General features: G+C 40.2%; 1 protein-coding gene and 1 long non-coding RNA gene across 5 annotated transcripts in view; one reads left to right on the forward strand and one right to left on the reverse strand.

Moving 5' to 3' along the window:
- Nucleotides 1–27,080, reverse strand: part of LOC131409773 (uncharacterized) — a 112,759-nt gene that overhangs the window by 13,331 nt on the left and 72,348 nt on the right. Inside the window, exons 3-4 of one of the 3 annotated variants that reach the window (XR_009221007.1) lie at nt 17,037–17,176; nt 6,374–6,625 (exon numbers count right to left, since the gene is read on the reverse strand). This is a non-coding gene — a long non-coding RNA (uncharacterized LOC131409773). Of the gene's footprint in view, nt 1–6,373; nt 6,626–15,485; nt 15,763–17,036; nt 17,177–27,080 lie in introns of those variants that run through there. The other 2 variants (XR_009221006.1, XR_009221005.1) reach the window with 2 other exon arrangements.
- Nucleotides 13,927–26,892, forward strand: MEPE (matrix extracellular phosphoglycoprotein). Of its 2 annotated transcripts, none has more exons than XM_058547467.1 (5): nt 13,927–13,992; nt 18,265–18,318; nt 19,274–19,366; nt 21,282–21,284; nt 25,423–26,892. In XM_058547467.1, the coding sequence occupies exons 1-5, from the start codon at nt 13,939–13,941 to the stop codon at nt 26,890–26,892; spliced, it is 1,674 nt and encodes a 557-aa protein (XP_058403450.1). In that variant the 5' UTR covers nt 13,927–13,938. The 2 variants fall into 2 exon arrangements, with proteins under 2 accessions (XP_058403450.1, XP_058403449.1); XM_058547466.1 differs by lacking the exon at nt 21,282–21,284 and adding an exon at nt 19,623–19,625 and having other exon boundaries at nt 13,939–13,992.

A 27,080-nucleotide genomic window follows, 5' to 3' on the forward strand; every position in this document is an offset into this window, starting at 1 on the left:
GCCAACATTTGCCATGTTTCTGTCCTCTCTTTCCTCTATTTCTGTGTGCCTCTCTTCATATCTATACTGCTTTGCCAAACCATTGAAGAGTTATTGCAGACATCATGATATCATGAGGCTCCACCCCTAAACACTTCAGCATTTAGTATAAGAACAAGGAATTCTCCTACATAGCCACATTACCATTATTATTCTCATTCACAAGAAATTTAACATAGATATGATAGCATTTTCTAATATACTGCCCATATTCAAATTTTCCCAATTATTCCAATGATGTCGTCTACTGCTAACTCATTTAATCCTCACAAAACTCTACCAGGCAGGTAATATTGCTATCTTCCATTTTACTGATGAAGGGGCTAAAGCACAAAGAGGATATGCAGTTTGTACAAGGTCACAAGCAGCAAAGCTGGAGTTAAAATGAAGACAGCCTGGCTTTAGAATCTGTGCTCTTCCCCAGGATGCTGTATTCATTCGTGTGTATTCATCTGTATATACACTATACTGATGAAAGGGCAGGAAACAGCTAATGATGAGAACATTGCTGAAAAATGAGTCTTGTCGTATATCACAATATTCTTAGAACCAGCATGTTTTATGTCTTCAGCCCTAAGAATACTTTCAAAGCAAGGATCTTCTCATATTTCTGATATATCTTTCTATATAGGCAGCTTGTATTGTGCAAAGTGCATGAGCTCTAGAGTTAGACAAGTTTGAATAATGGTGTTATTGAGAGTAAATTAATTTGCTTCTCTAGTCTTTATTACTTCATCTCCTACGTGAGGAGCATACTCAGTGTGTTGCTGTTCCGTCTGATGCTGTTTTGAGGTACTCAGGATCATCACATCGCTCCTCTCCACTGCCCCTCTGCTCCCCATCTTAACACTTAGGTGCATCTGATAGTAATAGAACTATCTGGCCATAAAAATTGTTTTTTAGGAACTCATAGAATATTTTTTTTTGTCCTAATGCATCTTTGTAAACAAAAGCTTTTGATGAGATTGAGGCCTTGGGAAAAGTGTAATCATTACTGTTTATTAGTCAATGTAAGTAATGTTTACTATTTATTTGTGACTTATTGTCACAAACTATCTCAATATATAAAAGAATCATCAAATGTTAAATTTGGAAAGGATCTTTGCAATCTGTAATGTTTATTTATTAATTTTTATTCATTTTTCTATAGCAAAATGGCTAAATCTTTTCCTTTATGGTTTCTTCCTTTGCTTTTGACTCATGTAATGTGGGTGCTGCTCCCCACTATCCTACCTTACGGATTCGAGCTAGCTCACTTAGATCCCCGAGTGCAGAATGATAAGTGTTCCCCGCCATTGCTCCGAACATCTAGGAGTTTCCTTTAGACTAGTGGGGTTTTTTAGGAGGACTATGGTAAGGTGTTCACTTGGGTAGGCAATGGCCGCAGAGGAGAGATTCACAGCCCAGCACAACACGGACACCAGCACGAGTGGGCAGTCAGATGGTGAGGCCTGTAGACAACCACTGCCCAGGACCTAGATGGAAGCAACACGAAGTTCTTGGATGAAGACCAAGTGGTGGGCTGGTGAGGGCTATGATTTAACCCAGCTCCTAGGTACCCCAGTGATGCCCCTTACAGCAGTTCTCTCAGCCATACCATGGAATACATTCTGCCCCACTCTTGGAATATTTTTCCTACTTAGAACCACACATTAAAGTTCCAGCCTCCTTCTGCCATCCTAGCTAGCTAGCCTCCCTGGCCTCTTGCTCCCATTTCCCAAATTATTAGAAAAGAAAGAGGAACATTTTTATTCTTCCCAGGGAAAGATAATCTTTCCCCTAAGAATGGATCAAATGACTCCTTTGAATAGAGAAAAGATAAAAAGTGAAATAAGCTATGATCATATTTGGAGGAAAAATAAAGTTAGATATTTATATTCTCCTGCCCATAGAAAATTCTTTCGTCATTGTTCACACGTCAAAACCAGTCTGTAGCCACGGCAGAGCTCCTCGATGCCTGTTAATATCTGTTCTCCCTTCTCTCTCTCTGAGTCGTAGAACTCTGGTTTTTTTAGCTAGGCCTGTGGCTACAGAATAAACTCTAATTTCTTCCACTTCCCTTGGAACTACATGTGGCCATTCTATTTGAGTTCTGGCCAGGTATACATTTGATGTGTACAATTTCTTTGTTGTCTCCCTAAAGAGAGTATTATTCAGTTTCCCTTTCTCCAATTTCTCTCTCCTACTGGCTGGAACTCAACCATGGTGCTGAGCCATCTATGACAGTGTGCATGAAGCAACAATCTATGGATGGCAACATGACGAGATAGAAAAAGTCTCGCTCCAAGGAGCATCACACCAGTGCTGGATACCCAACCTCTAGAAATAAAACTTCTATTTTCTTTAAGGCACTATGATTATGAGTCTCTATTGTTTACAGGCAAAGTAATCCTAACTCAGTAGTTCCCAAAGTGTAGTCATCAGATCAGCATCATCAGCATCATCTGAGAACTTGTTAGAAATTCAAATCTAGAGGCCCACCCAAGACCCAAGACCTACTGAAACTCTGGGGGTGGACAGGGGATTCCAATACACCTTAAAGTTTGAGAACCACTATTTTCATTAGTATAACAGCTAAAGCTTATTATATGCTTACTGTGTGCCAGTTCTATTCTAAGCCTCTTACATACACTACTTCATTTAATTCTCACACTTACTGTGAGTTAACTCCATTTTACAGGTAAGGAAAGTGAGTTACAGAGATGTTTAGCCACTTTCTGAGATACTGCAGCTGATAAATGGAGGAAAGGAGACCTCTTCTGGAGTCCACACCCTATATACCTCTCAGAGCTTCTTTCTTTATACAGAAAAGTCAGTCTGTTAAAGTAAGTGGATTTAACTGGGAATTGGAAGAGGAAATTTTGGATAAGAGCACATATAACAACCCTAATGATGCTTTACTGTTTGGTTCTTTAGAGTTAATAAGAAGATGTAATTTTACAGGTTTTACATCAGGCTCAGGTGATCAAAGGAAGAGCTCTTTGACAACAGAGACTGCTAGTACACATGGAAATACCCTTTCGTGCTGTTGCCAAAATAGGACAACACCTTGTCCCTTGTCAAGCAGTCGGGCATTCCCTAAGCAGCAGTGTGATTCATGATAAGGCCATGAGGACCTTGACTGCAGCTGTGAGGTTGGCTCCCCACAATTCCATTGGTTTGGCCAGTAGGGAGGCAATGAGCTCAAATGGAGACAAGCAGTTTATTACTTACACAGAGAACAAAAGCAGGATCAGCATGGTGTCAGCTCCTTGCATCCCTGGTCCCACAAGATGACACTGAACCTGAAGGGCCAGATGATAGATGGCACAGGTGGTAGGTCATTCTGCTGTTGAGGAGCAAGCTCTCACCTATAGCCAAGCAGACAGACTTACACAGAAATCTGCAGTTGTACCCAAAGGGGGATGAGGTTGAAAGTCCTCTGCTCAACTGAAACCGGGAAGATGGATGAGAAATGGCCTTGTCACCATCTCCCATAAGGTAAGGAGGTGCATAGGCAACTGTCTGTGGCATCTCTTCACCAGGCTGCTTATCCCTCCTTGTTCCAGGCACAGGGCACTTTGCCAATACTCAGGTCAGACTGTAGTCAATTCTGGTCCATGTGGTCTATACAGAGACTTGCAAGGTTGTCAGAGTGCTGCTCCCCTACACATCTCTTCCAGATACCAAGGTTTGGGAGGCTTATGAGTGTCCAGGACCTTCTAGCGATGGCTAGCCCCACAGGGGAGTTAGGATGGGCTAAGAAAGGTCTTAGGGCAGAAGAGGATTACGTCTGAGAGATGATCCATGGCAGACACGCGGGCCCTCACCAGGCAATGGTATGCTAAAAGGCTTCCTATCACAGGCCACAGTGTGGGGGGCATGGTGTGTGGTTATTAGCATGGCCACAGGGCAGCTGCTTCTCAGAGATGACTCTGCCCCTCTCTCTGTGGTCACCCTAGGTCCCATTCCCTCATTTCAAGTCCCTCTTACCTCCTTCAACATGATGCCTCAATTAAGATCCTCCCCAGCTGGCATCCCAGTGACCCATATTTAATCTGTGGGGAGGCCCCGCTTTTCAATTTATTTGTGGCATATACTCTACACCCTGCTTCTTTTATTGCTGACCCTGTTCATTTTCTACCATTCTTTCCTCTCTTAACAAAATTTTCGCCTTGCAAAACTAAAGCTTTGGCTTTCAAAATGATAGTTTCTGCTGAGAGCTTCAAGAGCGTAGTTCAGAACTGAAAAACCATACGTTGACTTTCTTTCCATTTGGATTCCTCTCATTAAAAAAAAAGCAAAACCAAATCCCAATCCGTCTCCAGGCAAAGTGAATGCCTCTGAATGACAAAGAGAAGAAATAATGAAAGAGGAAGAAAAGCAGAAAAATGCAAATACACTCTTTTGAAAAGGAGAATCTAACGTCAAGAAATGCAAGTCTCACTTTACAAAAAGGATCAATATCAATTAAAAGGAAACCATGAAGCAATCACTTGGACATTTGTTTATCCAAGTGCAACTATTTGTAAATATTTTCTGCCCTTAGATCTTTACAATACTCAGTGGGTTAAAAACTCATTAACTCGATTTGTTGGTCTAAGAATAAAAGTTCCCATGCAACTTACATTCTGTTGTATTTCATTCTTTCTCAGGGGGCTTCCCCCCTTGTATTTCATGACTTCCAGAGTCCAAGAAGATAAGACCTCCATCAATGTGTGCAAAACTTGTCTTATCTCTTTTCAAAATACCAATTCATCCTTCATTATTTCAGTCAGGGGGCAGCAAACTCTCTGTAAAGCAGAAGTCAGCAAACTTTCTCTGTAAAGCACTAGCTAGTAAATATTTTTGTCTTTGCAGGCCATATGGTTTCTGTCACAACTACTCACTCAAATCTGTCATTGTAGCAAAAGCAGCCATAGGCAGTATGTAAACAAATGAGCATGGCTGTGTTCCAATAAAACTTTATTTGCAAAAACACGTGATTGGCCAGATTTGCCCAGCAGGCCATAGTTTGCTGACTCCTGTTTTAGAGGATTGTATCAAGTCACAACCATGAAGGAACTGATTAATTAAAAAATTTAGCTATTGTTAATTACTTAGAATATAAACAAACTATCAGCGAACTCACTATCTTTTTCTTTTCTTTTCCAACTTGAAGCTTGGCCTTTTTTTTCAAACTCTTTAAAAAATTCAGGAAAATTTCTAGTGTTTGATATAGCAATGTGTGAATTGTCTCCTTTCTGCAGGTGCTTAATAAAATGCTTCTGACAGTCCCTGGACCTAAACACATCAAGGAGTATTACCTTAGATAAATAATATTTAAAGATAATTTTTTCACTGTACTAATTATCTTTTGAAATTTTGTGACAGAGATTTTCAGGTAAGTCTCACCCTTTAGCCAGCTGAGGGAAAGCTTGATCTGGATTCTAGCTATAAGACAGTAATATAAAATCAACAGCACAACATAAACCATTATTTACGCTGTGTAGAATGTGTTATCGAATCCAGTACTGTGATGGTTAATTCTATGAGTCAACTAGACTGGTTCAAGCAGCGCCCAAATTAAACATTATTTCTGGATGTGTCCGTGATCACGTTTCTGGATGAGATTAGCATTTGAATAGGTGGACTCAGTAAAGTAAATTGCCCTCCTCAATGTGGGTGGGCATTACCCAATCCATTGAGGGTTTGAATAGAACAAAAGGCAAAGGGAGGAGGAATTCGCTCCTTTTACTTCCTGCCTGCCTGTTTGAACCGAGACATCTGTCTTCTCCTGCCCTTGAACTGGGATTTACATCATCTGCTCCACTGGTTGTCAGGCCTTCGGACTCAGACTGGATTTATACCACCAGCTTTCCTGGGTCTCCAGCTTGCAGATGGCAGACTGTGGGACTTAGCCTCCATAATCATGTGAACCAATTTCTCATATAAATCTCTTCATATATATATATTACTGGTTCTGTTTCTCTGGAGAACTCTTACTAACACAAGTACACCAAACGTTTGAGAGTAATTTTCAGTGAATGATCAATACCTGCATTGCTATCAGGGACTGACTGAGCTACATTTATTCTCCAGAGATGGCTCCAATACTATCTCCCATTCCACAAGCTCTTCTGCAACGTAACGTTGCCACTTCTCCATCAAGGCATGAAACCTATTTCTGGACTCCTTTGAATCTGATGCTTTGATCAATATAGTGACAATGACTCCATAAAAATTCTAAGTTTAGCTCACAAAACTGGCCTACCAATTTCTGCTTTCTGCTCTGGAGGCCCTGCAGGGTCTCAAGATTGGAGAGGCTTCCTGAGAAAGAACAGAATATAACAGAATGTAATTTGCAGTGGGAACTTTTATTCTTAGATCAACAAATCCAGGTAATGAGTTTTTAACCCACTGAATATTTTAAGTCTTGAGCCACCATATAAGAAGTCCAACCTATTCTGTCGGAAAGAGAAGTCATGGCGGAGAAGCACCAAGGCACCATCTTGGATGTGCAGCCCAGTCAAGTCTTCAGAACTCCTGCACCTGCCCTTCTCTTAATGTCCCAAATGAGAGATCCCAAGTGAGGGCCTCCCAGCTGAGTCAAGTCAATCCATAGAACCTTGAGAGAAAACAATAAATTTGTGTTTTAAACCACTAAATTTTGAGGTAGTTTGCTACACAGCAATAGATAACTGGAACAGGAACTGACAAGCAGAGAGAAAATCTGGGTCCATGAGAATTAAGAAAGTCATGAGAGAAGAGCCAAAATAAAATAATAACACAATGCAGATAAACACAAAGTTAAAAAGTAAAAACTGAGACGGCTAGATATGCCCCAATTTGTTAAAAAAAAAAAATTAGTACATGTCCAATACAATGAATGAATAGCTGGTAAATGTCATCATTTTCTGTCTCCAAAAGAGAAGATTCTTGGTCCTGAGAAAACAAAACGGCAACCTCTGAAAAAGGCTATTTTGAGAATGAGAAATATTTCCCCTTGAGGTCACACAACAAAGTTTTGCAGCTAGTTCCAGCAATGTCTCCAAGTCCTGAAGGGAAGGACTGGTATCATTATAATTATATTTTAACTACATCCTCTGAGTTACATTTTAAGGTGTAATAAGACAGCTTTCTAATATAAAAATAAAAGCAAATTATATTGATGTGTCTTCTCTCTGCTGTAATAGCTGAATGAGTAAACAAGCAGCCTAGAGAAGTGAACACAGCTAGCTTCACACTGTTCCGTGACCCTTTGTGGTTCCATATCTGGCTGAAATTTTTATGTACTTCTGCTGAAATTCCCAAACACCGAGAGAAAAAAATAATAAAAATAATTTTGGGGTAGATGAAACAACTTACTTGGTTGTAAGTGATGGTTTAGAAAAACTGACCTTTTTTAAACTTAGGATGAATATTGATACTCATGAATGAACATATTTAGAACAGAAACATTTTCTTCTGCTAAAAACAGGGCAAGACTCCCAGTACATTCATTATGGACTCTCTTCTGGAGATCAGTGAGGAACAAACACTTATGAAATGCCTGAAGCCTTGACAAAGCTCTAAGGGTCTGTATGGTAAAGAGGAGATTGCTCAACAAGGACCTCTCTTCTCTACTCACAACACTGTAAAGATGCCTCCACTGATTGAGGAGAGGAACTACGGTATATTTGTTGTGTATATAAATTAGAAAATAGAGTTATTTCAGTTGGTCAGAACATATGGAAATATGTACAGGATGTGTTTGCCTCTGTCTAAGACGATGCAGAGAATGTGTTGCATACTAGTCTTAAGAATAATTTGGATCAACAACAACAGCAACAAAAAAAAGAATAATTTGAGGACCAAGATCCCAGAGGATAAGATTTCCTACATTTTGAAAATATACATCAAAGCAATTGGGCCTAGAGCATGAGTACAGAGAAGATGTGTGGAAGGTTCCAGAAATAAATGGGAAAACAAAACAAAACAAACTCTTACTCATGGATGAGGGTCCAATAGCCGGAACTGATAGTGTAGGTTCCTAGTTTGCTAACATTTTATACGCTTGTCCTCACTCAACTGAAGGGTAAGAAATGAAAAAACCACCACATGATGAAACACATTCCATGGACTACTTTCATCTAAAAATCTCTATGAGGAGCAACTCTACATGTCAGCCTGGCCCAGGAAAGCTAGGCTAGCTGCATCCTCGGGGAGGTGGCCATTCTTGAGCCGTGAACCAAGAACCAGAAGTTCAAGTGTCCATTTCTTGCCCTTCTCTATTGCTTCCTAGTTTTGTTTAATTTTGTTTTGTTCTCCAGTTAAATAGAGATTGTGTGAGGATAAATAACCTTTTTTACAGAACCCTGGTCTTCATCTTTGGTTATAGGTTCCTAAGAAATGTTACGGCAAAACTGTTTATTACACAAAAACATTTAGGAAAATTATGTTGAGTTTTTGAGGTTCAAGCTCAACCGGGGGAAAGTTTCAAGAGGGTAGAAATAATACCTTGACCTCACAGAACTTCAGCAAATGATCATTCTCAGTTTTTTCCCCGGAGTTTCTTCTCTGCAACCCTCCAGTCAGAATACACTCTTTTTTTTTTTTTTTTTTTCCTTTTTTGCTTTTGTCAATTGTAGGTTCTAAATTTAAGGCTCAAGTTGAATTTTTTTTTTTTTTTTGAGCGTTGAATTCATTTTAGCTTTGGGAACATATATATTTAGCTACTGCCAGTTTACTCCTTGGTAAGACTAATAGCTAAGTCAATTTTTTCTCTTAAAATTCTGTGAATTTTCTTTCACAGAACACAAGTTTGTCTAGATAGAATTAAACACTTTCTCATCATTTAAATGAAAGGGAAATCTCTTACACACTAAAATTGTATGGAAAGAAGGAAAAACAAAGAAAAAGCACATTTGAGAAATATCTGAAACTATGAAATAATATCGATAAAAAAACAACAAACATTTTCTAAGGCTGCACCATAAACAAGGCAAATATCAGGTGCCTACTGTTTCACTTGGATCATTCAAAAGTATAAAGTTAATAGTATAGAACAGTGTACAACCTTAAAATACTGCAAAGTTTCTAATTGTTATAGAAATTCCTGAATTATTCCTTGCCTTAATGGAATATTAAAATGAGCAAGTTTGTGGTATTCACATCTGTCCGCTGTTTATATGGCTTTATATTTCTCTTCAGTCTTATGCTTGACTGAGCACTCTCGCCTGTCGTCTCCTTTCCTTCCATTTCCTTGTTATTCTCTTTCTGTATCACCCCCATCCTCTGCACTTTGCTGAATTCTGGTCATTAATATTCACCATGTCTAGAGAAATAGCCCACCATTTGCTCTTAAACTTCAGTTGTATTATTTCTTTCACCATTTCATTGCTTTTTTTCCCCTCATCAAATAAGTCACAGAAGAAGACATGGTAGGAAAATAAACAGAGGACACAAAGGAGGTACAGAAGCATGGCATCTGAATACCAGATTATTGTTTAGTAATGGGAAGAATGGGTGGAACGGGTAGGTGTTACTTATTTATCACTTAATTTAGAATTAGGTACTGGGCTAAGTGCCTTGTAGACATTTGTTAATTTAATGCTTACGTTGATTTTATGAGACAGTATAGTGCAGTGGTTTTCAAACCTCACTTTGGAGTCAGATTGCCTAACTACAAATTCTGGCTTTTTTTTTTTTTGAGGAAGATCTGCCCTGAGCTAACATCTGCCAATCCTCCTCTTTTTGCTGAGGAAGACTGGCCCTGGGCTAACATCCATGCCCATCTTCCTCCACTTTATATGGGATGCCGCCACAGCATGGCGCAACAAGCCGTGCATCGGTGCGCGCCTGGGATCCGAACTGGCGAACTCGGGGCTGCCCCAGCAGAGCGCGCGCACTTAACCACTTGCACCACCGGGCCGGCCCCACGAATTCTAGCTTTTATACTTGCTATATATGTGACCCTAAACAAGACACTTAACTGCTTTACATTCCATCACTAAAATCAGGATGATAGTTCCAGTGCCTACATCGTAGAGTTGTTGTAAACATTAAATGAGTGAATGCACCACACTTAGAATAATGCTTGGATTATGGTAATCACTCAATGAAAATTTAGCTTCTTACTATGCTCTCCATTTTCAGATGGAGAAACTGAGGCTCACAGAAGTTCGATTTAGTTGCTTAAGCAACTGACCACGGCAAACAAGTGGTAGAGTCAGTATTTGAACTCAGGTCTGTTCGACTCCAAAGCCACTAGAGTTAAATGTCTCCATGTCAATGACAATGCTCAAATATTCTAAAATACATGGTTGAATGGTTGTGAATCAACAGTGGCCTAAGCTCAGCAGCTCAAATTTCAGTCCTGGCAAGTGTTTTAAAAAGCTCCAGACACTCAGAAGAGGATCTGCAGAATTTGGATAAAGCGAAAATAGGGATTCAGCCTGAACTAGAAAAGACATCGTTCTCTCAGCTGAAGCTGTCCAAGGGCTCTTTTGTTTGTTTATTTTGGTTTTTGTCTGCTTTGGAAGTTAGGAGAAATTGTGAGTTTACACTTAAATCTCATTATATATTATTTACAGTCTGTTAAAATTGTATTTAACTATAGGTGGTTCTTATCACTTGGTATGGGTTAAAAAATTCTTACATTATCTTTCATTGATGTTTCACATACAGTTCTAAGGTGAATTACCCTTCCAGGTATTATAATATTTTTAGACTGAATGAAACCTCCTGAACTATTGCAGTCATGATTTTGGTGGCCAGATTTGGTAAAACAGGAGAGCAGGCATCCCCCTAGAAAGGTTTATTCTCATACGGGTGCGCTACTTGTTTCACTGAAAACGTCAGTGTCCTGAACTGACCATTTTATGACATTCATATCCAAACCCAAACCCTCAATATTTCCGCCAAAACCACTTCTTCTGCGGCTTCCCCTATATCAATAAAAGGCAGCTTCATCCTTCCAGTTGCTCAAAGCGAAAACCTAGTGTCATCCTTGATTCTTGATTTTCTCTCACAATCCACATCTGGTACATCAGCGGATCCTATTGGCTTTACTTTCAAAATATATTCAGAACATGACCACTTTTCCCCATCCCTCCTGCCACCACCCTGGTTCAAGTTCTAATCATCTCTTCCTTGGATTATCACAAGAGCTTCCTAGCCAGTCTCTGCCTTTTCCTACTTCAGTCAGTCCCTCAGTTCCTCCTCTGCCCAAAACCTGCGTGGGCTTCCGTCTCACTCAGGGGAAAGTCAAGACCTTTTGATAACCCACAGGCCCTACATGATCTGCCATCTACTACCCTTCTGACGTCATTTCCTCATTCAGTCCCTCCAGCCAAACTGACCTCTTCTCTGTTTCTGGAACAGCCAGCAGGCTCTTTTCTCTGGGGCTCTCCTCTTCCTCTTCCTTCTGCCTAGAATGTTCTCCTCTTAGTTGTCACATGTCTACAGGTCTTTACTCAAAAGTCACCTTCTCAGTGAGGCCCTCCCAGGACTCCCTACCTAAAATGTCAACCCAGTATCCCCACCCCCAATCTTGCTATCCCCCATCCCTGCAATACATTTTCTTCTTAGACTTAGTCTGTGTCACTACCTAACACAATATATGTTACTTATTTAGCTAGTTGATTGTCTGTCTCTGCACCAGGTTATAAATTCCAGGAAGACAGGGATTTTTTTCTGTCTGTTTTGTTCATTGCTGTGTCCCCAATGCCTGCCACATAATAGGCACTCAATACATTTTTGTTACAGTTGCTGAATTTAATTCAGATAACATTGAAGTTTTAAACTTTCTACATAAAAGGATAGCTAAGATATTTTCCACTTATAAACTTGTTAGTTATTCAGTCTGTCCTAATTAATAGTTCTGAAATCAATTTTAATTATCTGACAACATGATACACCAAACTGAGGTATTTATATTTTCTGTTTATCCCACTTTCTGGAACATTTGATAGCAGCTTTCCACCACAAAAACATTTTTAGATTAAAATTACTTTGCCCCCTATGGTTATCTGTGGGCACTGGTAACAAATTGTTTGCTGTTGCTAAGTGAGCCAATGCTGATTGGCCATTGGGAACTCTGACAAACTTTAAATTTCAGCAAAATGCCCAGAGACTGTTAATCCTGCAGAAGAAGCCAGGTATTCTGAAGGTAAAAGACACCAGGTAACTTGACTCTCTTGATGTTCTCGATAGCAAATAGCTTTACAACGTAGTTGTTTACATTTTCAAGATGCATGCCATGCAGGTAGGGAGATTGCTTTTGAAAATAAAAGCACATTTAAAGTATCCTCTGTGAGCACAACTGTGTAATATTTTATGCTTTGTTTTATAAAATAGAAAATGTGTTACCAAGCTCTAGAAATTATCAACTATAATTGATGGCTTGGTAGCAACTTTCTCTTTGATTTAACTATTAATATTATTAAGATCCACAACAATTCAAAGACTAATTTTACTCTACACCTTCACTTACAAACCAGAATAAGGATAATGTGATCATATTTATACTTTCAAACCATCTGTGCAGATATTTCTACTGATAGCATTAATTCATTTGATAAATGACTTGTATTGTCTTGATCTCTAAAATGCTTGGATGGCTAAATTATACTTAGAATTAAGGTCCTTAAAATTGTATTATTTTAGAAGAGAATAGCCTAGAATTTTAGAATATATTTAATGTTATATTTGCTTATTGAAATGAAAGATTTTACCTTGAAATGTTTAAAGATTGCAACAGTATTCAGATTATTTTTCCCATTAAAAGTGCTTTTCCCCAAGTAATCTCAAAAAGAGGTGGAAATTTTTTATTCTCATATTGGTTGCTACATGTCTGTATGGTAGTTAGTAAAATACCTAATGTTCATCAAAACCAACAGATTAGTAGCTCAAAGTCATGTTGACATTTTCTTTCACTCTAATGGCAACTTGACTTAAATGAGTTCACTGGATCATCTTAGTATATTTACCAAAGTATAAACATGGACCTTTATCCGTAGCTAAATGTTAATGTTTTAAACATAATTTTGTTGAGCCTGATGTAAAATATGATTTGCCTTTAAATCAATTACACGTAGATTTTTCTGTAATAAGATAAAAGAATAGAAACATTCAAGGTGGCATAGAGTCCTGATTAGGGACACTGCCTCTATAGCTCATTGCCTGGATACTAACCCCAGTTCTGCCCCTGAATACCTGGGAATTCTGGGGCAAGTTATTTGACTTTCTGAGCTTATTTCCTAATCTCTGAAACAGGAATAGTAAGACCACCTAACTCACAGGGTTGTGGGAGGCTCAATTACTTGAACACGTATAAAATTTTTAGAGCAGTGCTTGGCTCGTTTTAGTATTCAATAAATGTTAGCTATTAATATGAGTATTCCATAAATTGTTTTACTCTCCAACCCACTGAGGCTGCTAGCTCAGATACACTGCTAATGAAAATAAGGACACGTATTGGGGCACCAGCCTGGGAGCCGACAAGATTTCATTCTCACAGTGGGCCTGCTACCCTGGCAGACTCATCTCAAGAGTCTGATAGGAGTTGCTATACTAACCTAATGTTATTACGAATTATATAAATAAATAAATGAAATGATCTCTCTCTAAAGACAAACGGGAAAAGTTTGAGCTGACAACAGAGCAGATAAACATGTCTATAAAATTCATTTCCATCAACTGACTTCATTGTTTTAATAATATTGGACAATTTTCATTTCACATTGGAATAATTAGACATCTGAAAGCTCTTAGACTAACATGTCTGCACTTGGATATAAATTATACAAAGTTTTTTTTAAAAAAACAAAAGGAAATAGAGTGCTAGGGGGAAGAATGTTTGTATATGCTTTTGTGTTTTATTTATTCTTGTGGCTGCAGTCTATAGTTGGCAATGCTTTAGGGTAAAATATTGTCATCTTTTTACAGAGATTCTCAAAGATGCAAATTGTCTGTTTGGGACTGCTCCTTTTCAGTGTGACCTGGGCAGCACCAGTAAGCATTTGCGAATTCAGTTATGCATCATATAATCTCTTGCTCTCTGTCTACTTTTCTTTTAAGCAATGTCTTTTTAAATTAGTGGCACTAACCGAGTTCAGTTACAATAAAGTACAAGCAAAAAGAAAGCATCCAGCCCTTGACACAAACGCCTGTCACCAGGAGGCCCTCCATAAACATGTGCTCAATTACAGGATGTCACCACGTTGCCTTTTAAGAAACACCAAAAAGAGTATTTTGAGAAAACCAGCAGGCAGCCACAGTGTTCCAAATCAGCTAACGCTAATGAGTGAGTGCTCAGAGACTCAAATTATAACACGTCAAAGAGCTTTTCAGTATTTCACTAAAAACCAAAAGAATTTGACTTGAATGTTTTAAGGCTAACCAACTAAATTTTATAAATAGATGGCAACAGAAAGGGACAAGAACTTTTCTGTAATTTTTATAACATCCCAACACTGTAGGATCCTGCTAATAGTTTTTTCTGCATCAGCGAGGCTAAAGATGGGAAAGTCCCTCTAAGCTTAACCTAAATTGAGCTCCAATTTCCTTTTGTGTCTTGTCTTCCCTCTGATTCACCGAGATGAGTACTCAGGATGTGACCAAATTATCTTGTGAGAGTGCTGAGTGTCACAGATATTTTCTGCAAGGCAGACACAGTGCTAATTAGATAATGTCTGAAGTATCCTAACTTCTCAGTACTCTCCAACCTTTTCAGTTGGAGAACCGGGGAAACAAGCAGTCATTCTGTTGCCAGAAGTACTTAAATATAGGCCCTGAGCGAGTGGGTGACCAGTTGAGTAACCCACTGACGAGCGTGAGCCATGCGTTGGGTGAGGACGGCAGAAGCTAAGGGCAGGGCCCTCTCAGCACACATCCAACAGACCTGGGGGGCGGGGCTGCTTGAACTAGACATCTGCCAGGCCCAAGCCACACGCCTTAGCTCCGTCAGGGCCACAGAGGGATGTGCTTAGGCAAGAGGGGGGTCGCGTAGGTCTTGCTGAACCAGCTCAATCCCACCAACTGAGGATGAGTCTATTTTGAGCAACACATTCCAAGGAACAGCTGGAGTGGCACTCTCCGACCGTCTTCCAGTAAATGTGCTTTGTCAACATCAATCCGGTGACCACTGGTCCAAGGCGGGTGCCAGCACTCCTCCCCAGGGGGAGACAATGCCGTCTCCATTACAGGGCCACATCCAAGCGCCGAGGACCGCCAAGTGGGTGTGGAGGAGAAGGGAGGGTGCAGACTGCAAATGCAAGAGGCTCGGCAAGGACAGGGGGACAACATTTGGAATTATGAATGGTTAAATGTGATGTTTTCTCCCAGATATAGATTCCATTTGAGCACTTATCTAAATTACTGAATAATAAGTTGGTGGTATCAGAAATTAGCATATACTGACTAGGGAATATAAAAGTTTCCCTCAACCCTCTTTGGGTGCCAGGCTGGGTCTGAAAATTGAACCAACAAAGAGAAATTAATAGGAGAAAAGCATACAAATTTTATTAAAATTTTACATGCATGTAGGAGCCTTCACAAGAGAATGAAGACTCGAAGAAGTGAACAGAACGGGAAGCTTGTATACCTTTTAGACAAAGAAACAATACATTTGTGAAGAATTGGCAAGACAGGGGTTTGGGCCAGGTGTAGTCCAACTAGGGCTAGGTAGTCCTCGTCTTCCTCAACCAGGAAGGTAAGGGTTAGTTTAACAAGGTTTGTCTGCAGATTCCTCTGGTGCGTCTCTGAGCTGCTAAGACTCTGTCTCTAGAAAAAGGAGAATTTATTTCCAGCTTTTAGGCAGAAAAGGGGGAGCTTTTTCTGCTTTTCCTACTTTTTAATTGCCTTCAGTTCAAAATAATTTGTATGTCAAAGAGGCACGTTTTGGCATGACATTCTAGTTTCCCTCAAAAACAAAATTTAAAAATGGAAGAAAATAAAAGATGATTATTGGGCCATGCAATTCAATTACTATTCATCAATATGGAGTTAAACTATAAAGGCTTTGTTATAAGTTATTTTGTTATAAGCTCATGATTTATTATCACAGACTATGCTAAAGTACTCTGTACTATCGAGTATGGTTTTAATACATGCATCTTGTGTATTCCGTAAGATATTGAATACCCCAAACTGTCATTTCTTTCTTTTGCTTAATATCCATCCAACTCATTTTCATGTGTTCTTTTTCCTATAGCCCGATTTCCAGAACTATTTTTACTGTTTTGATATTTTTGAAGACTGATGCAATGGTCTAAATTGGTATATGAAAGATCACATAGGAACTGACATAAAAAAGAAATACAGTAAAGGATAAAATTATAAAATATGCCTTGAAGGTACTTAATATAAACTTCAGCAACATTTCTTCTTATTAGTAAATATGTTTTTTTAATATATCAGGCCATTTAAAATTTTATTATTTTACCCTTGGGACTTTGAGACAGAGAATTTAGGTTAAAATATCTCCTTTACTTCTACTACTACTAGCAGCTGTGTGAGTGTAGGCAATTCCATTTCTTCTACTGCCTTCTTCTAGGGGGTTATTATGGGAATCTGATGAGATTATGCATGTGGAAGCAGTTTACAAACTGTAAAGTGCTATAGAAATATAAGGTGTTATTGTGAAACTATTTCTTTTTCTAGAATGGAATGGAATGTTAGGCAGATCTGCCTTGGAGCCCAGCCAACAGGGTACTTTTACCAAAGTTTCGAGTTTATTTCTAAGATGATTTTATCAGTCAGAGTCCAGTCAGGACAACAAAATCCATGACAGGGAGTTCAGTGGAAGGATTTTATTTGGAGAATAGTTATAAAGCATAGAACGAACAGAAAGGGCAAATCAAGAGTGATGAGGCAACCAAAAGATGGAAGTTACTACTACTCTTGGGCTGGTGGACAAGGAAGCAGGTGGTGTTCCCAGTGCCCTGGGGTGGGGGGTAGTGGCCAGAGGAGGGGTGGCAGCAGGAAGTAGGACCATAAAGGAGATGCATCCAATCTAGAGATGCAGCCCCAAACCGAGAGAGCAGAGAAGGGCATACCTTGGCTTTCCTCTCCTTCTACCCTCCAGTCTCAGGCCAGGCCTCCCATCAGCCAAACCCAGACTGAAGCCAGATGGCAAAGGAGCTCGGGAAATGTAGTTTGCAGGGGTCATCCAGAGGGTGCAGGAGAAGCACAGTATCTGAAAGCAAGCAGGGTAATACCCAAATCTTATTGCAAGGAAATACAGAACTTTAAAGTTTATTCAGGCAGACTGCTCTCTAGATGGATAGGGCCTTTTTATCTAATCTTTCCCTTGAGGGTTTCTCTCTTATATGACTGATACCACCATGATGCCTGCTTCCACTTCAGCACACTCATTCAGACACGCACCAGTCCCACCCACGAGCCCTCTTGCCACATCTGCGATAAGCTAGGAGTTTCAAAAACAAATAAGGAAATTAAAATACTGAGAATAGAAGAATCGTTATGTCTGTTCCTTCTCTGGTAAGCTTGCTCCAGGATTCTCACATCCTCTTCTTCATGCTCTCCTGTGACACCTAAAGTTTAGCCCGAAAGCCTGGAACAAGCTGCCTGGGTCTATTCTCTTTTAGTTTCTGGCCTTTCTTTGCTTCAATACTACCTCTCATCCCCAGGCACCCTCAAGATATTTTGACACTTCCTCGTCCGATCAAAAGAAAGCATTTGTCCCAATCAGCAGGCCACCCGATTTTCCTTTCCTGGAAAGAAATATCTGCCCAGGTGACTGGCAAACATAAAGGCCCATCCTTAGGTTGGTCCTTCCCCTTATGTGCAGGGCTATGGTTTTACTCTTGCTGGACTATCAGCAGCATCATATCTGAACTCACACAGCAAGTACGTATGCAATCAATGCACATACAATGCACGTCACTGAAATCTGATTTGGATTCACTGATACAAAACAACTCCCAGTGTGCCGGTGGAAACTTCTTTTTCAGTGGATACCAATGACATCCAAGCTTTTTCACCTGGAGTAGCAACCCTCCCCGTCTTGGCGGTTTTCCCGAAGTTGCTTGCAGTTCTTAATGAAGATGGCGCTGTCTCCCTCTGGCGGAGGAACGCTGGCGCCCTCTTGTAACACTGACACATATTAATGAGATGAGTGTGTCCATCTTCTTTTGGTCAGAATGATTTTCCACATTGAATAATACAACCCAGTGAGAGAAAAATAAATGAAACATTTATCGTTTGAAGAAGTGAATAAAAGGATGAATGCTGGGTGAAGCTTTATTTCTTGTTTCCTTACAGGCATCGCAACCACAGGCTGAGAAAACTAAGCAAGACTGTGTGGAAGAACAGAGGGTAAACAGGCTTATTCTTCTCAAATAAACGCATTTCAACTCTGTAAAGAAAAAAGTCAATGAGAGGAAAATTTTAACGATCAAAATATTCTTATGTACTTAAAATGAAAATGCAAAATTGTACAACCTAATTTTGGCACTTGAACACACAATGTGTGATAGAAAAGAGAAGAGCATTCTGGATGGAGATTTGTTTCTCTTCAATATGATTTCTCCCTTCAGAGGGATAAGTGAGGGAAAATTCCGGGATATTGTCGTTAGCAAACAATGTGTTCCCACCCGTGTACTTGGGAACAAAGCAATAAATGAGGGAGAAAACAAAGAGAAAGGAGTTGACAAGTCCTAATGGGGATTCTGTTTACATGGTGTTGGTTTTCCAGACGTATCCAGCAAGTTCAAGCACCCTCAGCCTTCATGTCACCACATTGCAGCTTACTTCTGCCCACCACAGTTTCTCCTGGCAGTCTCAGAAAGTTCTGTTCTAAGAACCAACAATCTTCTGTTCTCTATCTCAGCTGAAAATTACACAGGCAAAAACTGCCAACTTAAGGGCTGAACGTTCCTGCTGTGTTTTGCCAATTTGACGTCAGACATGAATACTGTAAAATCTGCCTTTCTCCTAATGCTCCCGCCTCCCCCCCAACTTGAAAATATTTCCAGGTGCTCCATTTCCATTGAGATTTGGTAATAAAATTGATAGGCCCTGGGAGAGAGAGCAGTTGACAGTCACCCTCAGGGAAAACAGGTTTAGAGATGTGCAGAAAAAGGAATGCGTTGCTGTCTTCAGGAGCTGGCTGACACACGCCCTCCTGTGGTTATAAGAAGTACTACCATTTGTCAGACGCAGAATTAGACTTCACCCAATATAAAAAGATAACTTGTACTATCAAAAGGAGAACCAGAAAACTTATCAGTGAGAGATAAACCCATCTTAATACAATGTTGTGTTTTTGTAGATAACGTACAAGGGCCACCATGAGAAACATGGGTATTATATTTTTAAGTATGTTTACACATCACCTGGGAGGAAAAATCAAACTGACATAAAGGTAAGCTGAATCTGAGTCATGATCCTTCTCATGAGCAAACTCTGGCCTAACGCTAGAGGAGACCATAGGGGAGACAAAGGTTGCTTTCGCCTGCTCTGGGGTTTCTGTCTGTGGCTGGCGCCTTTGTCCTATTCCCACGGTCCCAGTCTCCTGCAGTGTCTCTGCTATGGAATTCTGTGTTCCAGAGGCTTCCTGACACAGACGGGCCACCCCATGCCCTGGCCCAAATCCCGCCCTGCTTCAGGCCCTGCCGCAGCAGGTGTGGTGCCAGTGGGGCCCGGATGCCCATGAGTTTTTCTTGTTATTTCTTCTGAGTAACGTTTGGTCTTTTATAAGGAGGTTTTCTGGACGTATTCTACCAAATGCTCTAAGAGTGGGGATTAGGAGAAGTCGTGTTGGCCTAAAGAGTGACACATTTTAGTGTCCCTTAAATTCATTCACAGATGACTCCATCTGTGTCACGATGCTCAGAAGAGAAAGAACAAGGGCCTGGTCACTGAAATGGAACAGTAATTCTTTTCATTCAGTCCCTTCTTGCAGATTCATTGGCCAAAGAGCTGGAAACAGCTCAAAATGCCATCAGCAAAAGGACTATTTACTTTTTCCAAATCTGGCTTCATTTCCCATGAAAGCAGTAGTTTCCCTTCAGAATGTTATTTTGTTCTGCTCAATATTCTTTAGATGCATCTCTAGGACTTAGCTTCTCTAAGACTAACAGCCTGTTAAGCATATTTGTTGTAACAAATATATGTTGAGCTCTTACTGTTGTGCAAGATACTATATGAGATAAAATGATTGCAAAAACTTAATTCTTTCTCTCCAGGATCTTAGAAAAGAAACAGAAGGCACTTACGAAAATCATTATAACGCAAGACAGTATGTGCAAAGTGCTTTGTGAGTGGTACCCAAAAAATCATGCTTTAGGGCTTGGAGTAGAAAAAGATTAGTTCCTAGTCTGAGTTTCAGGGAAAGCTACATATTGGAAATAATTGAACTGGGCATTGGAGGATGAGTAGGATTTGAGCAAACAAGTGGGTGGGAGAGGCCATTCTCCATGAAAATAATAATATGAGCCAAGGCATGGAGAGAAAAAAGGATAGCACAGGAAAGCAGACCAGTCAGCTAATACGCAGACCATCATACAGTCAACAATGCAATCAGAAATCATGTAACATAAGCAAATGCAAAACTGATTGACCATCACCATCACATACCACGATTTAAAAATTGTTTCATGTTTTCATTTACAAAAGAACTCTATTCGGTCTTTAATGAAATGCACATAATTCATTAGTGTACATGCTACTGTTTTAAAAGCAGTAAAAGCACCAAACATAAAACAAAACCTCCCACTTCAGCGTACGGTGGGAAAAAAATTAAGAAAGGATTATTATAATCTACTGATTTTTCAAATGCACTTGTTTAATGCAAAAGGATATATTAGCAATGAACAAACAAACTTGATTGCAGAGGAAAATATAAATGTCCATATACAACTTTCCAAGATTTAGTGTCTTAAAATAAGTCAAATATTTAAAATATTTTTTATTTAGAAATAACTCACTATAAAGTTTTTTCCTATTATTTTTTTCCTCATAGCAAAATCCTACCTATTTTCCGAATAGACCTGCCAATATAAAAGATTGGTGATAACGATGTCATAACTCCTACAAATAAATTATTTCAAATTATATCTTAAAAATACTACAAGGTGGGACTTTTGTATACTGCATATTAGCCAGCTTTGTAAGAATAGAGGGCTCTTCTATTAACCATTTTTATCTTGAGATTCAAGTGCAAGCTGACTCGACAATTTCCCCACTGCTTCCAACATTAATAAGATACATGTATAAAAGCAGGCAGTCCTCCAAGTAGAACAGCACTCCTATTTGGGGTCCGAGAGAGAGAGAGAGAGAAAGTCCAATCAAAATCCGTTTTAGATAAGATGGTATCAGGGCCCACAAGCTTACAGAGCCCACAGCCAGAGAGTGGCATTCAGGTAGTACAGGGACAGAGGGGTCCAGAATTAGTCCATCTCCGTCTGCCACTACAACCAGTGTTAAACAAGTGCAGAGACTGGGAGAACAGCATCTAGCAGCTTCCTTGCCCTGACCATAGCCCTGTTTTTCCTAATAAAGCTTAATTTAATAATCAAATGACTATCATTAACAGTATGCAGGAAAGCAAACTACCATTTGATAAAGGGCTATATACAGTTCTGGGAGAAATGATAGTTACCATCATTTACATAGAACTTGTTTCACCATAGACATTGGGCTAGAAGCTATCTGTGCATTTAGTTGGATCATTTAATTCTCCCAACAATCCTGAAAAGTAGGTATCATTTTTCTTGTTTTACAGAGAAACTAAGAAAGCTGAGCCTCAGAGAAGTTAAGTAAGGCTTCCAAGATCACACAGCTCATAAACAGCAGAGTTGAGCAACTGATTCTAATACCCATGTTCTTTCCATAGACACACCCACTTTCAGTGAGCCCTTGATGGAGGGATCAAGACAGACCATTTGGCATCTCCTGCCTGCTATTTCACTAGCTACAATTCCCCATGATCCTGGCTTCCCTGAGTGTGGGCTTTCTATCTCCTTTGCTATCTTCCCTATACACTTGCCCTGCATGGACTGCACTTTTTTTTTCTCCATCTGGGAGCTCTCATATATTTTCACATATTTAATTAATACATCCAAGAAGATGTCCACATGCTCAACAAGGGCCAAGAGATTGAAGCGGTGGCCGAAAAAGACGGGACAAAATTAAGCTGTATTAGTAAAAACAGGGCTGTGGCCAGGACAAGGAAGCTGCTAGATGCCATGTGCTCTGGGCTGATCAGGCCACACCAGAGTCTGGGGCTGGTTGGGGACCCCACTAGCTAAAGGAGATCCACAGTCAGGTGATGGGTCTGAGTATAGTGTGAGCATAGCGACCTAAGAAGAGAGAACAGCCAGTGTCAGCCTGGAGAAGAGAAAGCATCCGGGGAGTTTGGAGGAAATCTTAACTTTTCCAAATATTGGAAGGGTTGCATATGAAAGAGGAAATTTCCTTAATAATTGTTGCATCGGGAAAAAAGGGATACTAGTTACTGGTTGCAGGTTAAGAAAAATAATAACTTGAAAAAAATAGAATATCCATAAATGAAAAGATCTGACATGAAACGTAACAAGCAATTAGCCCATAAAGTGTCCAAGGAGGAAAGAGCGACCACAGGTCATGGAAACTGGGAAGGACTTGTCCTGGGAGGCTGTGACACTCAACTCTGTCTCTAAGGGGTATTGCTTTTTGAGCTCAGGTTCTAGATCCTCTCTACATCAATATGTCTCACATAAAGTTATTATCTTTTATCTTCATTTTTGCATGTCAACATTCCAGTTCATTTTAGTTGTTAACACTTTGTCTATTTGGGCACCAATAGAAGGTTTTCTTTGTGATTTTTTCTTTGGCATAATCTTAATCCAAGGGATTATGTCTTACTCCTGGACACTGCAGCATCCTCCTAACTGTTCCTTCTTACCACTATTCCTCCTAAAGCCCTGATTTTTATTTTGTTAATCTCTTGCTCATAAACCTTACTAGCTCTTCATCCCCCACAAAATAAAACCAAATTCTTATCCCTGAAGTCCCAGGTACTACTCTGTATGTCTGTGCCAACTCCAACTGGATGTGAGGTCTCTGTCCCACCGCCCCGCACCACCCCCCCCATACCCTGAAGGACTGTTGCCTCTGCCATTCAGTAAGTCATCAGGCATTGCTTGGACCATGTCACACCTAGCCACATTTCTAACATGGCTCAGTCTCTCAGTAAATAGCTCTTATTTTGATTTCGTATTACTCACCAGTTCAAAGGCCTACGTAGTGGTGGTGTAAATTTTAGCTCACCCTACAATTTTAAGATGGAGAGAAATGGTATTTATTATGTCAATACTGTTGTGTTGCTCAAGAGTTCCTACCCAGAGGTTAATGGAAGGGGAGGATAAGTGCAGAAATTAATAAATTCAACCTGTTTAAAGTTAAGGTTATTTAATAATTGAAATAGTTTTTAAAGTAAATCCTTCAGTGTCTTTTAGATAAAAATGCTCAGATCCTGGGGCCCGCCCAGTGGCACAGTGTTTAAGTTTGCGCGCTCTGCTTCGGCAGCCCGGGGTTCACAGGTTCCGATCCCAGGGGTGGACCTACCTACAGCTCACCAAGCCATGCTGTGGTAGGTGTCCCACATAAAATAGAAGAAGATGGGCACAGATGTTAGTCCAGGGCCAATCTTCCTCAACAAAAAGAGGAAGATTGGCAACAGATGTTAGCTCAGGGCTAGTCTTCCTCACACACACACACACACACACACACACACACAAAAATGCTCAGATCCTCATTCTCCTTCCTTCTCTCTCTAAGACGGTATGCAGGTATATGAGGGAGAAGGGTGTGGCTTACACCATCCACTACATACCATACACCATAGGTACAAACATGGCTTATGCCATAGTGGAAAAGAAGACATGGAATCCTCAGACACACATGGAACAATGTTGCTGGACCACTCGTGTGCTGCTTGCCCTGCTGGATCCTAAGATGAAGTCGCTGGCTACCATAGCATAGGATCCAAACAGTACAGTCTTGAGGCCCAGTGGTGATTCAGCCCCTCCTGGCTCTCATGGACAATTTGGACCCCTCTTTGTTTGAATATGACTCACATTCGTCCCTAGTGTACATGCTCTGTGGACATTGCTCCTTTTAGAACCACTTCATTCCCTCCACTATGACACCTTCTGGAAAGTTCCTGACCAGAGTGTCAGACACTTCCATATCTAGCCTGTGTCACATGGAAACAGTGGGTAGCATGGGCAAAGTCAGTCTCAGCCCCTCTTTCTTCTTGACCACATTGTTCTTCCAAGCATATTGCAACTTGGTTGCACGCTAGGTTGGTAAAGTGCAGCCTATGAAGCAGCATCTTTACAGACCACCCTCCACCCCCAAGAAAGGTGAATTAAGATGCATGCATAAACACTTTACTCTCCTCTTCCACTTTCTCTTTTTCATCCCAGTATTCTCCTAAGGACTTTTCTTGTCTGGACCTCCATTACTTACACTTGTGATCTAGAATAGTAGTTCTCAAAATGTGGTCTACAGACCAGCAGCATCAACATCAGCTGGGAACTTGTGATAAACGCAAATTCTAGAGCCCCATCTCACTCCTACTGAATCAGAAACTCTGGCCATTTGGGTCCAAAATCTTCGTTTTAGCAAGCCTTCCAAATAGTTCTGATAAATGCTAAATTTGAGAACTATTGATCTAAACTACCAAGTTTGGTTTATTATATGACAAAAGGGGAAGAAAATAAAATTAATGAATCCCTTTTCAGGCAATAGCTGGGATTTCAGTGCTTGCTGCAAAACCCTTTGTTTGAATGTTAGAAACTCAGTATTACCTAGATTCTTCCATTTGTATATTTTCTGTAAAAGAAAAAAGGAAAAGAAAAAGAAAAAATCTTCTAGGTAGATGAGCACCTCTGAAGACCAGGGCAAAAGTAAAGAGAGAGAGAGAGAATGAGAGAGAGAATAATTATTTTAAAGCTATGAACTCCTTTGCGTTTGCAATGACTCACTAGTCACAAGATGAGGACCACACTCTGTCCTTAAATTCAGATCCTTCTTCAAAATCAGGCCCCAATCTACATTTCCAAATTTATTTCTTATTCTCTTATTTAGGATTTTTCTACTCCAAACTTATAGTTTTATCATATTATTTTTCAGATGTTTCCTCTTTCCAAACATTTGAATATGCCACATATTCTTAAAATATTCTCACCACTTCCCTCCATGTATCTGAATCTTACCCATCCTTCAAGCCTTGCTCATTCTTCTTTCTCTATGAAACCTGCTTTGGCCATTCCAGAATTATCTCTACCAACAAACCTCTATTGAGTTAATGGACTCTTTTTATCAAGTATTTGATGGTTGTTGGTTTTTTTTTTTTGTATTGCCTAAGAATTACTGGATTTTTAAAATTTAACAGAAAATAATCAGTTTATGTTGGAAATTACACTTTAACAGGAAGAAAAAAACAAAGACAATACTGCTCTTCCCCTTTCTGGCAAGAGAAGAAATCGAGAGCCAGCACCTAAAGAAAACATCGCCCAGGAAAGAGCGAATAACTTGTCCCCTCTTGGAGCCAATGAAAATAACCAAAGTAGTGAATCCCACATTCTTTTTGAAAATAGACAGAAAATGAATGAAGACTATAGTATTAACAAAAAAGAAAATGCACACAATGACCTAAAGATGTCCACGTACCCTGAATCCACTGAGAATAATGGGGCCAAGGAGGGAGACGATGCTATCAGCAAACTCCATGACCAAGAAGAATATGGAGCAGCTCTCATCAGAAAGAATATGCAACACATAATGGAGCCAGGGACTGTGATTGAACTCTTGGGGGAAGAAAACAAAGAGAACGAACCCAGGAAAGTTCTAAGCAGAATTCCAGCAGGTGCGAACTATGCTAAAGCCCCCTTAAAAGATAAAAAGTATCATCAAAGAGATCCCCAAGCCCAGAATATTCTCGTAAAAAGCAAAAGCACCCACCGTATCCAGCACAACACTGACTATCTAAAACGGCTCCCGAAAGTCAAAAAAATCCTCAGCGATGTTGAAGGCAGTGGTGACCCAGATCTTCAAGAGAGGGGGGACAATGATATTTCTCCTTTCAGTGGAGATGGCCAACCTTTTAAGGACATATCTGGTAAAGGAGAAGCTATTGGTCCTGACCTAGGAGGTGCAGATATTCAAACAGAGTTTTCCAGCCCAGGTGAAGCTGAGACTAGTCATCCCGATGCGAAAGGGCCAGGTTATAATGAGATCCCAGAGAAAGAAGAAAATGGCAGAAATACCATTGGAACCAGGGATGGAACAGCAAAAGAGGCAAATGGTGCTGATGTGAGGCTAGTGGAGGGCAGCAACAACATCATAGGTAGCACTGACTTTAAGAAACTCCCTGGAAAAGAAGGAAACAGAGTGGATGCCAGCAGCCAAAATGCTCACCAAGGGGAAGTCGAGTTTCATTACCCTCACATACCCTCAAAAGAGAAAAGAAAAGAAGGCAGCAGTGATGTAGCCGAAAGTACTAATCATAATGAAATTCCGAAAAATGGCAAAGGTAGTAGTAGAAAAGGTCCAGAACATTCTAATGGGAATCAAGCAACCTCAAATGAAAAACAAAGATTTCCTAGTAAGGGCAAAAGTCAGGGCCAGCTCATTCCTTCTCGTGGTCTTGATCATGAAATTAAAAATGAAATTGGTTCCCATAATGGCCCCAATAATGAGGGGACTATAACACACAGCAGAAAAAATCATTATGTACCCCACAGACAAAACAACTCTTCATGGAATAAGGGTATGCCCCAAAGGAAAGGGTCTTGGGGTTACAGAAAACCCCACTCCAATAGGAGGTTTAGTCCCCCTAGAAAGCGTGACAGTAGTGAGTCATCTGACAGTGACAGTTCCAGTGAGAGTGATGGCGACTAGTCCACTAGGCATCCCAGCAGGATGAAGTTGCGAACACCTGTGACTGTGACTTGACGGTAAAGGAGAGCCACCCGGTAGCAGACCGGACGAAGAAGGACAGATGGGGGGCATTGGCCTCCTGGGGAGAATTGTTACTATTTTAATAGCCATAGATGTAACTCTATTCAAAGCTAGGATGCTTTTTTTAA

The sequence above is a fragment of the Diceros bicornis genome, chromosome 8 (genome assembly GCF_020826845.1).
Source record: "Diceros bicornis minor isolate mBicDic1 chromosome 8, mDicBic1.mat.cur, whole genome shotgun sequence".
Taxonomy (NCBI): Eukaryota; Metazoa; Chordata; class Mammalia; order Perissodactyla; family Rhinocerotidae; genus Diceros; species Diceros bicornis.

What these genes read in the sequence shown, in the direction of transcription:
- MEPE (XM_058547467.1), top strand. Translation starts at nt 13,939, where the DNA reads ATGCAAATTGTCTGTTTGGGACTGCTCCTTTTCAGTGTGACCTGGGCA. An exon ending in GTGTGACCTGGGCAGCACCA is followed by an intron (nt 13,993 to 18,264) that starts GTAAGCATTTGC and finishes GTTTCCTTACAG; the next exon opens with GCATCGCAACCACAGGCTGA. An exon ending in ACTGTGTGGAAGAACAGAGG is followed by an intron (nt 18,319 to 19,273) that starts GTAAACAGGCTT and finishes GTGTTTTTGTAG; the next exon opens with ATAACGTACAAGGGCCACCA.